This window comes from Acanthaster planci, linkage group LG01 (genome assembly GCF_054643075.1).
Source record: "Acanthaster planci isolate LZ-2023a linkage group LG01, COTS_SCS, whole genome shotgun sequence".
Taxonomy (NCBI): domain Eukaryota; kingdom Metazoa; phylum Echinodermata; class Asteroidea; order Valvatida; family Acanthasteridae; genus Acanthaster; species Acanthaster planci.
Genome location: NC_141777.1, coordinates 33,828,955 through 33,845,034, shown reverse-complemented (window position 1 = coordinate 33,845,034; position 16,080 = coordinate 33,828,955). Strand labels below are relative to the sequence as shown.

Here is a 16,080-nt window from a genome sequence, read left to right as displayed (position 1 = left end):
AAGCAGTTCAGAAACCCCTCAAGAAAGATAGAATAGAGAGACCTACATGTACATGTACATTCAACTTGTTTGTGACCATGATCTTTACTATTTGAGTTATAACCAGTTGTTTTTCTTCAGAGCAAAGTTCCTTACTAGTGATAAATTCAATTGTTTGATATGTTTCATGCCATTTGTTAGAAGACCTTTGTTTGATATTGTATCATAATCTTTGTGATACTGAATACATGATAACTTATGAAGTTCTCACCCTGTCAGAAACATAAATTTCCTCTTGTGACCTAGGAAAGTTTTCAGCTAGTTATGGTGGTTGTCATGGTTGCCACACTTAGGTGAAGAACTTACATGTAAGTGTTCCAGGGTCATAGTGACAAATCATTTGGACCCTGAAATTGGTTTGTGGTGGATAGCCCTTGTGGTTTCATTGATCAAAGTGAAATTGAAAAAAATTGCACAGGGTTAGGTGTAACAGGGATATGAAAATGGCACACTTTGGACCTCAAATTTATAGAATGACGCATTTCCACTTCCTGCTAATCTAATTAATGAGCTTGTCATGCATGATTTATGCATAAATCACAGGTTCCACAATATATTCAAGCTAATAATACTTATTTTTCAATTAATTTGGGTCCATCTAATCTTGACAATTATTTTATTTAGGGTGTATTGAATAGTTTTACATTTTACATTTGTGATTTTTTACTGTTTTACCATGTTCCATGCCTATATATTCATCATTATTCTCAAAAAATTCTCTTTCCATTTATTTCAACCTATTAAATGGTGTGTTTAAATGCCATATAAATAAAAATTATTTTGATTTGATGTTTCTACTAATTACCGTTTATGATATTTTGGGATTTGAGCATAGTGTAATCTTAAGTTGTCATTATTTTTAAAATCTGCATATGTTCTGGGGTAGGTTAGCAGAAATGTCATGTGTACAGAAGTTACCTACTGATACGTGTACCTGTACAGTATTTTTGGAGCTTAGATATACCAATAACAGTCATTCAGAGTTACACAAAATCCCTGTACATAAAATTAAAAAGGCTGCTTGAAGCCACCTTGAAAATGCTCTCTTAATTTTACACTATTAAAAAGTCCATAGATCCTAAAAGTTGAGTGGTTGCTTTTTGTAGGGGAGCTTACTGTGCAGCTGTTGCAGCCAAGATAAGCAATGTGGCAACTCCTGAAATGTTTGACGGCACAGCTGAGTGGATTGCAAGGTGAGAGAAGGTTTTTTTTGGCCGGGTGAGTGATGTCTGAATTGTATATTTCCAAATTGCAGTAAATGTCATTTTGGAGTCTAACCTTCTCCTGGCTACCCAAAGTCATTTTTAATGGGTTTCATGTACATGTAGTTAAACACAACTAAATGAAACAACACGGCTGTTAATGAATTTTGGGTACACTTGATCCACTGGGTTTTTTTTTCTTCAACATTCCATAATGATGGAAACTTTCTCGATGTTTGAGAGATACATGTATATCACGTATTGGTAATAGACCCTTCAGATTTAAGAAGTCCCTGTAAAAAAGAAGATAATGGGATCTGGGATACCAGACCAAAATGTCTAAAGTTCATTTGTGAAGTACTTGAGCACTGACTAGTCTAGGAAGTGACAATATTACCTTTAACACACATATACATCAGAAGTTTGGTCTGTCTGTCAACTTTCAACAGTTAAAACAAAGAGGGAAAAAAATCCCTTGAAAAATCTTTTACAGTTTTCGAACAGATTAGAACAAATGAGAGTGGGCATTACAAGAATTACACAAGAGTGTTTGTGGAAATCAGTAAGATTGCAAATAATACGGGCATTTCAAAATTGTGCACCTCCAAGAGTTTGGAAGGCATTGACCAATCGCAGTGATGAAACTTACCCGGATTTATCCGCAAATCCAGATATCGGCGCGGCAGAAATATATTTCCCGGATTTTCATTGATTGTCCGTCCCTGGTGAAAATACACGTTGTAGCTAGCCTAAATCTTGTGCCGTGTCATGTAAAAATTGTGAGCAGAATGAGCTGACGTGAGTAGTCTATAGAACATATCCATCTACAGACATCACACACGGACACGACTTAATGCGCGCATATAAAAAAAGCCCTCTTGACAACCACCTTGATATTTCATGGTTTTTAGGATTTCAGGATATTTGGAAAATTGAGTTTCATCCCTGGCGTTTGGAAAAAAAACTCTTGAAGGTGCCCTATTGTGAATCGCCCATATTTCCTGTGAAAGTAAAAGGAAAAAAGAGTTGATGCCCTCCAAAATGCAAAGTGATCCACCGATAGCCTTGTCATTGGTTTTCGTGTTTGTATGTTGTTTGATGTCATTTCTACCTGGTAGTTGTCAATCATATGAGGGAGGTTTTGCAGGCCAGCCTGGTATGGAGGCCCACGGTGGCTACTCCTTCTGCAGTGTAGCTGCCTTGGTGCTACTCGGTCATGAGAGGCTTTGTGACACTGAGGCATTGCTGGTGAGTGGTTTTATTTCTGGCAGACATTCCCAAGATCATTTTAGTCATTTCAGTTTTGTCAGGAACTTCTAGGCTGGCCTTGATCAAATGCAGATCCAGAACCAACATTTGTCATTTTTCCCCTTTTTTTGGGGGGGGCAAAATGTGTTGTGGTAGGAAATGAATTTTGGAATTTTTGTATCTTGACCATTTTTGGCCTTTCTAAGGGCAGAGGTGAAATTTTGGGGATTTTTACATGCTTTAGGAAAGAAGGGAAATACACTTTACCTTCAAGATCATCTTACTGTCATTATATGTCAGTAACAATAACAACTATAAATTGCCCATTTTGAGAATCCATGGATCCTGCCCTCTCCCCCCCGTTCTGCAAATCCATGGATCCTGTCCCCCCGTTCTGCAAATCCATGGATCCTGTCCCCCCATTCTGCAAATCCATGGATCCTGTCCCCCCATTCTGCAAATCCATGGATCCTGTCCCCCCATTCTGCAAATCCATGGATCCTGTCCCCCCATTCTGCAAATCCATGGATCCTGTCCCCCCGTTCTGCAAATCCATGGATCCTGTCCCCCCATTCTGCAAATCCATGGATCCTGTCCCCCATTCTGCAAATCCATGGATCCTGTCCCCCCATTCTGCAAATCCATGGATCCTGTCCCCCCATTCTGCAAATCCATGGATCCTGTCCCCCCATTCTGCAAATCCATGGATCCTGTCCCCCATTCTGCAAATCCATGGATCCTGTCCCCCCATTCTGCAAATCCATGGATCCTGTCCCCCCATTCTGCAAATCCATGGATCCTGTCCCCCCATTCTGCAAATCCATGGATCCTGTCCCCCATTCTGCAAATCCATGGATCCTGTCCCCCCATTCTGCAAATCCATGGATCCTGTCCCCCCATTCTGCAAATCCATGGATCCTGTCCCCCTCCTCTTCTGCCAATAGTGCAGATATTTGTAGTTTGACTGTTCCCATGTACATGTATGTAGTACATTTATTCATTGTAACAATTTCAATCTTGTCATTAGTGATATATGTCAGTGTCTTTGTTGTGAAGTCATCAGCAGCTTTGACAACCTGTATTACAATCTTTTTCAAAATTCTGAACATTTAGGGCCTGGTTGATCTACAAGCTCTTTTCTGATTTGTGCAGATTGGGATCAGTGATCCGACTTTGGTTCACTGACACTAGAACCTGCCTAATGGATAAAGCAAACCAGCTTTGGGATCACCGATCGAGATCCTGATCCATGTGAAACAAACAGGCCCTTATTTCACTCCTTGATATTGCAGAGATGGCTGAGTAACCGACAGATGAGGTATGAAGGAGGTTTCCAGGGCCGGACCAACAAACTAGTGGATGGTTGCTACTCCTTCTGGCAAGCTGGTACCTATCCTCTTATCCACAGTATACTTGGATCTCACGACGACACTGCGCTCAGCACTACCGATTGGATATTTGACCAAAGTATGTAGTTTGCAAAGTTGCTTAGGAGAAAACTGCCGTACACATGGCTGTAATAAATCTGCATAGGACTGACATCATTGACCATTATAATTTCATTTACATGTATTCATTTATAAAGCACAAACTTTATCTGTGTTCAAATGCATTGTACAATAAAAACACTAAACTAAGGTGTTTCGTGTAGCTGCAAAAGACCCACGTCTGCCCATGTAGCAAAGCCAGAGATACATGTAGTAAGTGTTGATTTTGTGGAGGGAGGAATAACCCTTGTGGTACAAGAGAGACTTAACTAACAATTCTACTCACATGTCCAGTCCGAGCGGGAACAAGAGAGGGTGCGTTTTGACATGGAAACGACGGTCCTTTGATGGGAACTCACTGTGTGAATGTGCAGGTTCACAGTATGCATGTAATGTATATTGGAATATATGGTCATCGTGCGTGTTCCCACCAGCTTGTCTCTCATGTACCAATGAGGGGCATGAGGATGCACTTCATCTCAGGGCAGGTTGCCCAGGCTAAGAATCAAACGCAGGAATTCAGTGGTGGCAGGCGAGTGCTTTATGCACAAGCCACCCGCGCCACCATTGACACTGTTGTGTTTATGGTTATCTACAGGTAACAGGTTTAAATGTCACTCCCCGAAATGCCTTTCGTTGTAAGAGCAAGACATTTTTGGCACTCAGTCTCTGATTCATCGAGCTTGATCAAGAACTGCTGCTACATGTAAAGACTGCAGTGTTACTTATTGCCATGCTTCATACATAATCATGATTGAGAGCCTTACTCGTATTGGTCCATTCATTATCACATGCCAGGTGCTCTTTGTGCTCGTTACCAGGCGCGCATGTGAGGATCTACGCATAAGTCCACTACATTTAGTAGTGAATGGTTCCCTGTCAACAGTTCTTGGAACTGTTGAACAAGGAAAGTATGCATGTGTTAGCATGGCTGAATGTATGTGAACACATGTCCGATGTACAATAAATAAGTGTGACATGGTTTTAGGGCAGATAGTCAAATTTATATAGCTCCCTTGGAAGTTTTTTTTTTTCTGGTTTCGCCTCGGGAACTAGTTTGTCAACTTCCAGTACCTTGGGGAACTAAAATCAACCACCCACCCTCAAAACATTTTATTTATGTACGTGTGTACTAGTCACCAGCTGGACTGGTACAGTAGGCCTAAACTATTCCGTGCCAACCCGCTAGGTTTATTGCATAAATGGTTGTTGGTAATTTTCAGCTGCATAAGACACCTAGCCGCCCTTCAAATGCTCCACAGCTGCTAAATTTCAGAAAACATTTCTGGTTATTCCTCCCTCCCCCTTGAAAAAACAAAAAATAGTGTCTCACTGCATCACTGGTGTCCCAACAAAAACTCGAGACAGCCATTGATACCAACAGTTTATCACAGTACTTTTCACCAGCATCATTTGTGTTTTTGAGGAAGGAATATTATTTTGAGTTTTTGAGGTATTCATGGCATCTCAAAGTTTGGTTTTGTGTGTGTGTGTGTTTTTAGTGTCATTACAGGAGTACATTCTTCTGTGCTGCCAGCACAAACATGGAGGACTGATCGACAAACCTGGAAAGTAAGTTCTTTCAGTTCTGCTAACCACTGACTAATTGGCTGTGACCTTCAACTGCAGTTTATTGAAATGTGTTGTGACGTTTGGTGCTGATTGATTAAAATATTAGATGAATGAATGGTTTGTTGCATGAATCTGAGGTTCCATCCTCTGTGAATTAAGTACTGTATTCTGGATGAACTGTTTGTGTGCTGTGAGGTTCTGATAGGGAACAGTGGTTTCAGCTTGCGCATTGAGATTTTGGGGAGGACGCAGAAAAGTAACGTAATGTTGGTTTAAAAATCTTGTAAATTTACTCATTTTCAAGACCCCATCTTTTACACTAGTTTAAATGAAGTACACAGAAGACGTATTTCAAATGTATGCCGCATTAAACTTGGCTTGCTGGTCTTGGCAAGGGTTACCGAAAGATATCCAGATTCCTTTCAACCCAGCCATGTTTCTCTTGGAGCTTCCCTGATTCCTCAAAAATCCTCCTCTGTTACAGGAAACTAGTTGGAGGTTTGTCGGACTATCACTTTCAAGGGACATCAAAAATGGTGGCTAAACCACCCAAACTACTCCCAAAATCTTGTAAAAATTGTCTAAAACGTCTTAATGGCTGTTAAAGTATTGAAGTATTCAAAGCAGGAACACTAACCATTTGTTATTCATCGATTTTCAAAATGGGGCAAGTTTTATTAGACTGTTTGATTTAGCAGTCACACTTTCTTTGTGTGGGATTCTGTTGGGTTCAGCAAGGGGATCCAAGCATGCCAAGACCATCTTTAAATATAATGATGCGGCATCAGGTATTTAGCAGAAGGTAAATTCTTGTGAATTCAACAGAAAGAATTCAACAGAACAAAAGAAGAGAGAAATTGTTCAATAGAGCAACCCCAAGAGAGTTGGGTTTGACAGTGTTTTTATCTATTGCTGGTGGTGGATTGTTGTGGACAGCAAGTATGGCCAGATCCCACAACATGAGTTTTAAGGCCTTATTTTTGTTAATACTTTTTGGGTTTGCAAGAAAAAGAGCAAATTGAATTCTTTGTTTTGATGTACATGTATCACCCATTTTGGCATCCTGATAAAAAGGGACAGTATATGGGAGAAGAAGTTGAGGGTTCCCATTAATTTACTAAGTGCAAGATTCTCTCACAGGCCTTTCACTTAAAAGTTGCTCGAGTGAACTTGTGACTATTTATTTAGGTTGGGTCACAAATATTTATTTTGGTCAGAAACCTCTTGGCAAACCAGATAGGAAAAGAAAAGCAGCTCCAGCTGATCTGGATGGGATTCAAACCATCGACTTCAAAGTTGGATGACTATGGAAGAAGGACAGCAGACCAGCTCAAATCCCACTGAGGACCGAGAAATAGTGTTCCCCATGCATTCCATGAAATGTGATCACTGACTCTCATATCCAACCTTTCTCATCCTTTGCCAGGGCTCGGGATTTTTACCACACGTGTTACTGCTTGAGTGGCCTATCTGTTGCTCAACACTTTGCTGCTGGGAAGATGGCCCAAAAGCCCCTACTGGGACCATCTGGAAATGAATTGGTGAGACTTTGATGTGTTCTTGAGAGAGAAAACAGTTCTGTTTTGTTTCCAAGTTGAAGAGTGTATCCCAGTGAATCACTTGCTTTTGCTGTGCTATTACTTTAACCCCTTGACGGCGGGATATTTTTACCGCGTCCTGCCTGGCTGCCGGTTTTTTTCCAATTTTGCTAACGGCAACCGCAGACATGTAGCAAGGTCACCAGGCCTTATCTGCCAAGTTTGCTGGGTCGCACACTGCACAAAGCCCAGCTCTGTGTGGCCACGATTCATGCTGGGGTATCTGGATCCCATCTAACATAATAACCAGGCACCCAGCACTTGCCTTACCCACGTGAGAACACTAACTACCCAATGACGCGCGGCCACAGTGAAGCGTGCAGCGCCCGCTAAGTTCACAAGGTCCAGGCTTGCCACAGGCAGGCACCGTGGTTCGTGTTCCCGCTCCCCAGTAGTCCATGCATGCCCAGCATCAATGCCCAGCCCCCACTTGTACATAGAGGGCACTTCACAAGTTCTTATTTCATCAAATACCCAGTCAATATTACCTGTAAAATTTGCCCATTTTTCATCTTGCGCTATGTACGCACATAAATTTCTTGCATATTTCTAAGTTTTGTTTTTTGCAAGTTATATTCAAACCCCCTTTCTGAATGTAATGATATATCTAACACAGCCCCCTTCTAACTAAATCTTTCCCATAATTATAAAATAAAGAGACACAAGAAAAACACAAGATTCAAGTGTGATAAACCTTGAAACAGTTCTTGCACTTGAATGCCTGCTGTGCCTTGAAAGCCGTGTCGGCCGGGGGAAGTTGTCATCAGCCGTCCATTGAATGGACGAAGTCTTGACCTTCTTCTGGGCAGACCTTGCTCCCGAGTGTGGGTACTGGGGTGCAGTGCACGTGTTCAGGGCCCAGCAAGGCCGTAAACAATGGCGTGCACACCATGTCAATGGCCTGTATTCATCGCGCTCCGGGCCCACACAAAGTGTGTTGCATAAGCCATGAAAGGGGAGTCAGCAATACTCTACAGAGATTACCCACAGTATTCAATCAAAGACAAAGGGGGCCGGGTGTTCTGATGAATAAAATGCAATTTACTGGGTATCGTGGGGTTGACCAACTCTCCTAGTTGCCCTAGATGTCCATTCAGTGCAAAGCTCCCAGTAACTACAGCTGCAGGTGTGGTATGCAGCTACCGCAGACATCCGGAAATTAGACTTTTCTCCAGGCGCGGCGTCTGCAGTCATCCGTCGTGAAGGGGTTAAAAAAGAAAGAAAGTTCCCATAGATTTCTTTCTTGGAAGTGATCAACTTGTAAATCTAACATCTTTCCACTTGTTTAGGCTAGAGCTAATCTTAGCCCAGTGGACGTTGTCTACATTGCATTGTGACTAACATCCAGGGTATAAAGTCCTCGCGCCATAGCAAAAATTTTTCAGTGGCTTTTCTCACATTTTTACCTGGTGGAGGCAGCTCAAATGTCATTCACAAGTGCCTTATATCCCGAATTCCATAAATGCTGTGTTGATATTACTAAATATGCCCATGGACGGCGTATTTGCAGATATTTAGCACAACTTCACGCTTTCCATCCCGATTCATGAACAATCTATGTTTATCTAGTACGCATTTGTGCATGTGCAAATGGTCTTCAATGCCATAAAGCTCGGCCCACATTCTGTCTGTCATGTTGTCTAGAGCTAGGTGTAGGCCTTCGCTTCATTGGAAGTTCATGGAAACGCATGGACAGCAGGCCATAGCTCTGGAAGCCTGTTTTGGATGCAACCTTATCTGTGACCCCTTCATGCCCACAGCTCTTCTGCGAATGCACAAGGGGCAGTCGGTTGCTTTGCATTTCGCGCATGTGGAAGCGCGTACTACTTGTATACAGAATGATGAATGTAGATCGTTCAAGATGGAAAGCGTGGAGTGGCACTAAATTTCCTGCAAAACACGTCATCCGTGGGCAGATTTAGTAATTCCAACACTGCGTTTATGGAATTCGGGATACAAGGCACTTGTGATTGACATTTGAACTGCATCCGCCAGGTAAAAATGTGAGGAAATAAACGTTGAAATAAATTCTGCTATGGCAGGAGGTTTTATACCCTGGACGTCAGTTGTAGTGTAAATGAAGACAACGCCCAACCTTAGTTAGAGCTGATCTATGCTTTGAAACAATCATTAGGCAAACAAAACTGTACAAATGTGATATTAATCGACAGACAGGTGTCCAAAGTGCTTGTAAACATTTCTAAGAATTCAGTTTTTAAGTTGGAGATTTTCCAACTTGTATACCGGTACCTGTGAAGGTCAGTGTTTCTTAACATGTCATTGAAATTTGTAAGTAGAATTCTTAAAACTATAAATCAAGTAGGTTCTGTGATTGACCCAGCTCTGTCCACACAACTGACATTAGCGTTGAGCTGAGGGTGTACAACTTAACATTTCTTCATAAACTTGTGACTGCAGTTTGTTGAAAACACTGCAAACGTCAGCCGTTCAACAGCTTTTGTCTTGTTCCTCACAGAAACAAATCCACCCGCTGTACAATATAGGCCTTGAGCCCGCCTACCATGCCAACCAGCATTTTGCTGCCTTGCCAGTGCCAAAGTGACAGGCCAAACCATCTGCTTGGCAGGAACTGATGGAACAGGTGTGATCCCCCGTGTCCCCATTGCTCAAAGCTGTACTTGTCTGCATCGGATCCCGTACATGTTACTCCATCAGTGTATTTGTATTGGTAGAAATGAAGTGACTGGGTAACTTGTTTCTTACCATTGTCCCATTGTCAGTCACATTTTGCCATTTGTTGCATCTCTCGTTGCATTTAGGGTCTCTGCCATCTTGATCGGTAATTTAATTCAGGTCAGTGGTTCCCTCTCCGCTTCTTTACAAAACAGCACATTGATGACCAGTGATGCAACCTAGACCGTAGTTCAAAATGGTTAACTTCATGGCCATCTGTCATTCGAATGACATCAGTCAAACTATGGTTAACTTCAGTCGTTGGTTGAACTCGTCCATTTTTCATGCTTCCCCTTGTCAAACAAATCTTCCTTCTTTCCCCCAGAACAGTTTTGGGGTTCATAGGTCAGTATCACAGGTATTAGTCTTTTACATGTTACCATTTCACTGTTGAATTAAGGCCCAGTTACATGTACAAGGATCTTTTTTGCAGTAAGTGAATCACCACTTAATGAAAAATGATGCAAATGTTTACATGTTTCATGGGTTAACAGAAATTTGGCTTGTGCACGTGGCCATAATATTTTTTGTAAAGACGTTTGTGCTATGAGGCTAGTGCAGAGGTTCTTTGCTGCATTTATATGTAGCTCAGGCTGTAAAGGCTGGTTCATACTTGGCACAAGAATGAACACGAACATGAAATGCTGAAGTTAGATCCAATATTCACACTGCAAATGTGCAAAAATGCATTTCAACTCAAGCGAATTTCACTGTAAATGTTTTGCAACTTCAAGCTCACTTTGCTCTGGCTTTCTTCTGAAGTATGCTGAAGTATGAACGTGGCTGAAGTGCACAATCCAGCATTATGGAAACCATGAATGTGCAGAGGTGGTAGCAAGTCAATATTCGCAAGTCCAAGTCAAGTCACAAGTCATTTGGCCCAGTCACAAGTCATTTGATCACAGGTCAAGTCAAGTAACAATTCAATTTGGTCCAAGCACAACGAAGTCACAAGTCTTTTCGTCCAAGTTCAAGTCAGGTCGTTCTGTGTTTGATTTCAAGCAACAGCCTAGTCTTGGTTCCAAGACCTTCAATAGTTCATTCTGCGATCTGCAACCCGAACCACACAGGAAAGCCTTGGATATTTGTTTGACCAGGGGCGGTAACAGACTATGGTAATAATGGTGGGATATGTATTATTCAGTGATCAGTGGAAGGTATTTGAATAATCTTCAACCTGTCAACATGCTTCATTCTCACAAACAATGTTTCAAACTGAAACATCAACCGACATCATGTTTAACATATTTTTGATGCTTTGAGTTAAACACTCACAAATATCCTGCTATAGTCTGGGACAGTAGCCAAAAACTTGCGATGAGCACAGATAACTGAAAAATTTAAGCCATTTTTAATTTTCGCCATGTCGCACATGGTCGGAAATTGAAATTGTTGCACAAAGTACAGTTACTGTCATGATGTATGATGTCTCTGCTCACTTTAGTACTACGAATTTGGCCCATTTCTCCCCCAAACTGGAAACTGATAGGATGAATGCTCAACAAATGTCTGAATATGGGTAGTTGTTGTAAAAAATAATCTATTGGTGTGTCTCAAAGGCATGTTGCAACCACCTAAACACGGCATTTTACACAGAAATTTTCGGACTTCGAGATTGGGATGCCAATTTTGTTTTCAATTCTAGGCTGAGTGACATCATGAACTTATATGAATAATTCACTACAAGGCTCAAATGAAGCTGTTGATTCAAAGAGTCAGGGGAAAAAGATAAAAAACATAATCTCTGCCTAACATATGGGCAAGGCTAGCCACAGCCAAGTTATTCAGACGTACATGGCCTTGTGGAAGTTTGTGTCATGTCACCGTGACTTACGGTTTTATACGAACAGTCCATTGTGTGAACAAAAACTTAGTCTTATAGTTTTCAACACCGTAAATATGAGTTCTTCACAAGGTTTCATTTCAATCAGACTTCTTTTAATTGTAGTCTTGAAAAATCATTCAAATGTTGGTACTGATATGCATTATGGTATTATGTTAATCAGCCTTCGATTTCCACTTGTCACAGACCTGTAAAACATCTGGGGTGTGAGCATATTGCATAACACGTGACTTCCCTTGAACTAAGGGGTTTATGTAATTATTTGTCAAGGCCAACAAAGCAATGCAAACCTCATGAAGTAAATTCTATAAGGGTCATGGAGACTTTCAGGTGTCATGTTTTGGTGTTCTCATGCTTGGAGAAAATACAGATCTGACAAATCTTGATTTGTTTTCTTGTTCTATTGGCCATTAGGTAGCTGAAGATTTCTACTGGTGTAGACAGGTTTGGACAGGTTCGGCTAATGTTACAATTGCTTGTAGCTCTCTCTCAATAATTTGAAATGCATTTGGCTCATTTGAATAAAACATAGAGAGATACAGCTGGTCTTTAAGGAGACTTTGTGTTTGAAGGTGGACTTCACAGCAAAATTTTGAAAAAGCAAAATAGAGTTTGTTTTGGAGTTAGTTTGTTCACCTCTGATGAGGTGTAACACTTCTAATGGAAGTTTGACTGTATTCTTCACACCAGTCAAGGATATGATTGACTGTTTGAAGTGCACATTCACATAAGTAAATTTGCTCAGTAAAGCTGAGAGTGAGGCTGAACTGGCAAGCTTCTACAATATTTCATGGGTTCTTCAATACACAAATGCACAGCAAGCTGCATGGTATATTAGTTGTGCAAGTATAGCATTGATGAGTTCATTCCACTATGGCCATTTCCAATCCAAGAGAGAAAAGGTGGCTTTTTCTTCAGACACTGCACATTGTGTTAGGTAATTTAAACCAACTGGGGCTAATTCCAAACAGGATTATCTGGTCGAACTGTGATGCCTTAGCATTTGGTGCAGTAACTCGTCCATGTAAACGTGTTCTGTGTGAGATTTGTCGCTTGTGCAAACTTAAAATTAAATGTCACTTTGAAGTGTACAATGTCAAGTGTGATTCCTAGTCTTATTCATGCTGTTGAAGTTCTATATTAGGGCAGCTGTACTTAATTCTGTGGTTTTCATTTCCAATAGAAACAGACTTTTTTAGCCCAGACCAAGGAAAAGAAAACAAAATTATGCTGCTGACCCTGTCTAAAATTTTAAAAATAAGAAAAAATGATAAGCTTAAGAGTTCCTTCAAGCAAGTAATGCTTTCCCTTGTCCCAAATCAACCAACCCTCCCTCATGGTGCCAAAAAATATATTGGAATCATAGCATTAACTATGGATGCCCTTATAGAATTTTATTATTGTGCAAAAAGTCACTGGATTCTATTCAGAAATTGTACAAACATGTAGCACATTGTGGTCTCTTACAAGAGCTGCAGACATGTAAAGAGGGTTTGCAAGATTGCCATCTTGCAGGCCAGTGCTTTTGTTCCACAGAATATATACAAGGGAAGCTTCCTTGTGGAACAAAAGCCCTGCAAGATGGCTACCATGCCAAACCTCTGTCAGATGTACTTTGTTCATATACAGTTCACACAATCGGCTTTCATGGGTGCGCAAACCTATTGTGCCTTTTACTTGAAGGGAACTTCACTTGTACCCACTGCCTTTGTGGAGCATTGGAAGGGACTAATCCTATTCACAGAAATTTGGGAAGAAAGTTCTGACATTACAAAGCATTGTGGGTTACAGTCTGAACCAGTGCATGCGTACATTTAAACCGGCTTATTGTTCAAATGAATTTTAAGCCAAGGAGGCCTTGAATAGATTATTGTAAATCATGCATCCTGACAAAATTACTCCAAAGAGCAGGGGGAAACACTTGCCAGAGTCCAATTTCACAGAATGTTTTTCAGCAGCTTTGTGGGCAGAACACAAAACGGCTGAGAACCAGTCACAAGATGTATGCATATTGACTGGCACTTTGGTTGGTGACCTGTTATTGCTTGTTTTTATAGCAGTTCTTTGAAATTGTTTCCCGAGTGTGTGACACAAATGGGGCCAAAATGTCCATCATAGAATAGCAGATATATTTGCAATTTCTTAGTGTCAGTAGCACAGCTTGTGTTGTAACTTTTCATGAACAAATAACAACGTATCGGTGATATCCCAGCAAACTTCTCTTCCATTTCTGATGCTCCAGTCATGCCAAATTTTAGCTTGAACTGAAATCTTTAGAGTTTGGGCATCAAGTTGTCTGAGATGGACATGATGAAAAGGACATCTGACATCAGGTTTGATGAAGTTTGCCATAGGCCTACCTCACTTAATTTCATTACTTATGAATCAAATCATTAGTTTGGTAAACCCATGTCATACTTTGTTTCTTGGAACTTTGGAGCTTAGAAAAGAGTCTGGGTCCTATAACATGCATGACAGGATACCGCCTAGTTTTCACAACTTACCACATCATGCATGAATGTATTCGAAAATGAAACATGCAAAACTGAGAGTTGGTAAACTGCCAAGATAATGGAGTGAAATCATTTCAACACTGGCAGCTAAAATATAAATCAACTTGACATATGGCAGAAGCTAATCAGATATGTTTTACAAGACTTGAGAAAAATGCAAGTGTTAGAGATATAAATACATGTACATGTACTGAGAATGTTTTAAGGTCATGACAGCATTTCCGGTTGGCCTTATTAAAAAGCAGTATGTCAGTATGAGGAAAATGTGTGGATCTCTTAAAAATAAACATGATGGAAAACTTGTCATGTTTAGAATTTGCATTAGAAGCTGTGTGTGCAGTTAATTGAAACTTAATTGACTTGTAAATTCCAGGAAGCCTGCTTCCTTTGAACATTTTTCCTTCAAAGCTTGTCTGTGAAGTAGGTCTTTTGGTGTAAAATTCTGACACTACACTATGCTCTATCCCCTGCCATTGTGGTAAATTTTGAGAAATGGCTCATCGTAATGCATTAGACATGAGGCCTAGTAGAGCTTTGTTTATAGCCTAAGGAGGCACATGGCACCAAGATGAAATTTTGGAATACATGTACTTCAAGAATAACGAATTCTGGATAAGCTAAGCTCACCTCTGAATAACTTGGCAGCGGCTTTAATTATGCTGGGAACTTTGGTGGTGGTTGCAGCCAGTTCCCATAGAGTCGTGTGTAATTTTAAGTCACAGCCAAGTGATTCAAATGCGGCCTTAGACTGCCATAGACTTAAGATCAGATCAGTGTTGTATGAATGCTTTCTTTGGCACACTGGGCCATCCATGGTCCATATTGTAGTTGCTTTGGGTGTTCGGTTAACTTTGTTCTTTGGTAATCTGTAGCATATGACAAATGCCAACTTGTTTGAAACTGGATGTTTGCTAATGCTGCAATGAAACAATTTCAGAGGAGTGGTATCTGCGGATGGGCATTACAGACTACCGGTAGATTGGGTGCGAGTGGGGATGGAGATCTACATTGTCTTGGGATGAGATATTACGAGTAACCTTTTCTTTCAGTACCTTCTGAGAAAGAATCTACCTCACAGCAGACCTTGTGAGTTTCAATTGTTTACTTTTGTATGCAAAAAGTGGATTTGACCAGGACAAAAATTGCGTGTGACTCATTTGTTATGAATATGTTCCGAGTATCAATCCAACGATTTAATTCAAACTGAATCGTGGAATGATAACTCTTGATGCTATTTCACCTGACAATCCTGAAGATTGATTTATTTGTGCTGAATATTTGCAATGTGACACTTGTAATTTTTGTTGGTAAATCTTGCACAAAGATTTTTTAGTCAGTCTGTTTCTTTCATGGGGGGGGGAGTAGTGGACACAGTCAGTGAAGTAATTATGACAAGTGTTGACAAAATCCGTCTTTACTCTCGTTGTGGTTGCATTCTGTAATGTTTTGTGCCCATTTGTCATGAGCCTTAATTTATCTGTACGTCTGCAGACATAAAAGAGTGGATATGTTGGTCTTTCCAAAGTCACTAATGGCTCCTCTATGTAGTTTTTCGTGGCAATAAACTGTATATTTTGGAAAGCCTTACAGGTAATCACCCCATGGATATGATTGCCTAGTCACTGGCTGTATCATCATTATAGCGGTCTATTAAAAGTGCAGAGTGGAAGAAAGTAACCGACACTGAGTTTGAAATGTGTTGCACGATTTTCAGTAGAAGCTTGCTTTTTACAACAGTACGGGATCCACAAAGATATGGTGTTAGAGGTCATTTCATGGTAGTGGCTTGCAGTGTATAAAAAGCCAACGATCAGACGGGATTAAAGCCAAACACTTGAGGTACGTTCGAGCGGGCTACTTGTGTTAACATGAGTATACTCCTGA

At 40.7% G+C, this 16,080-nt stretch overlaps 1 protein-coding gene across 1 annotated transcript in view; it reads left to right on the top strand.

The window, feature by feature from the left end:
* Window positions 1–15,877, top strand: part of churc1-fntb (CHURC1-FNTB readthrough) — a 33,469-nt gene extending 17,592 nt beyond the window's left edge. The window contains exons 7-12 of the mRNA XM_087144446.1: window positions 1,146–1,232; window positions 2,360–2,489; window positions 3,782–3,956; window positions 5,479–5,548; window positions 6,975–7,089; window positions 9,623–15,877. Of these exons, the coding sequence (XP_087000572.1) occupies window positions 1,146–1,232; window positions 2,360–2,489; window positions 3,782–3,956; window positions 5,479–5,548; window positions 6,975–7,089; window positions 9,623–9,709 (664 nt within the window). The 3' untranslated portion in view covers window positions 9,710–15,877. The remainder of the gene's footprint in view (window positions 1–1,145; window positions 1,233–2,359; window positions 2,490–3,781; window positions 3,957–5,478; window positions 5,549–6,974; window positions 7,090–9,622) is intronic.
* The last annotated feature ends 203 nt before the right edge of the window (window positions 15,878–16,080 follow it).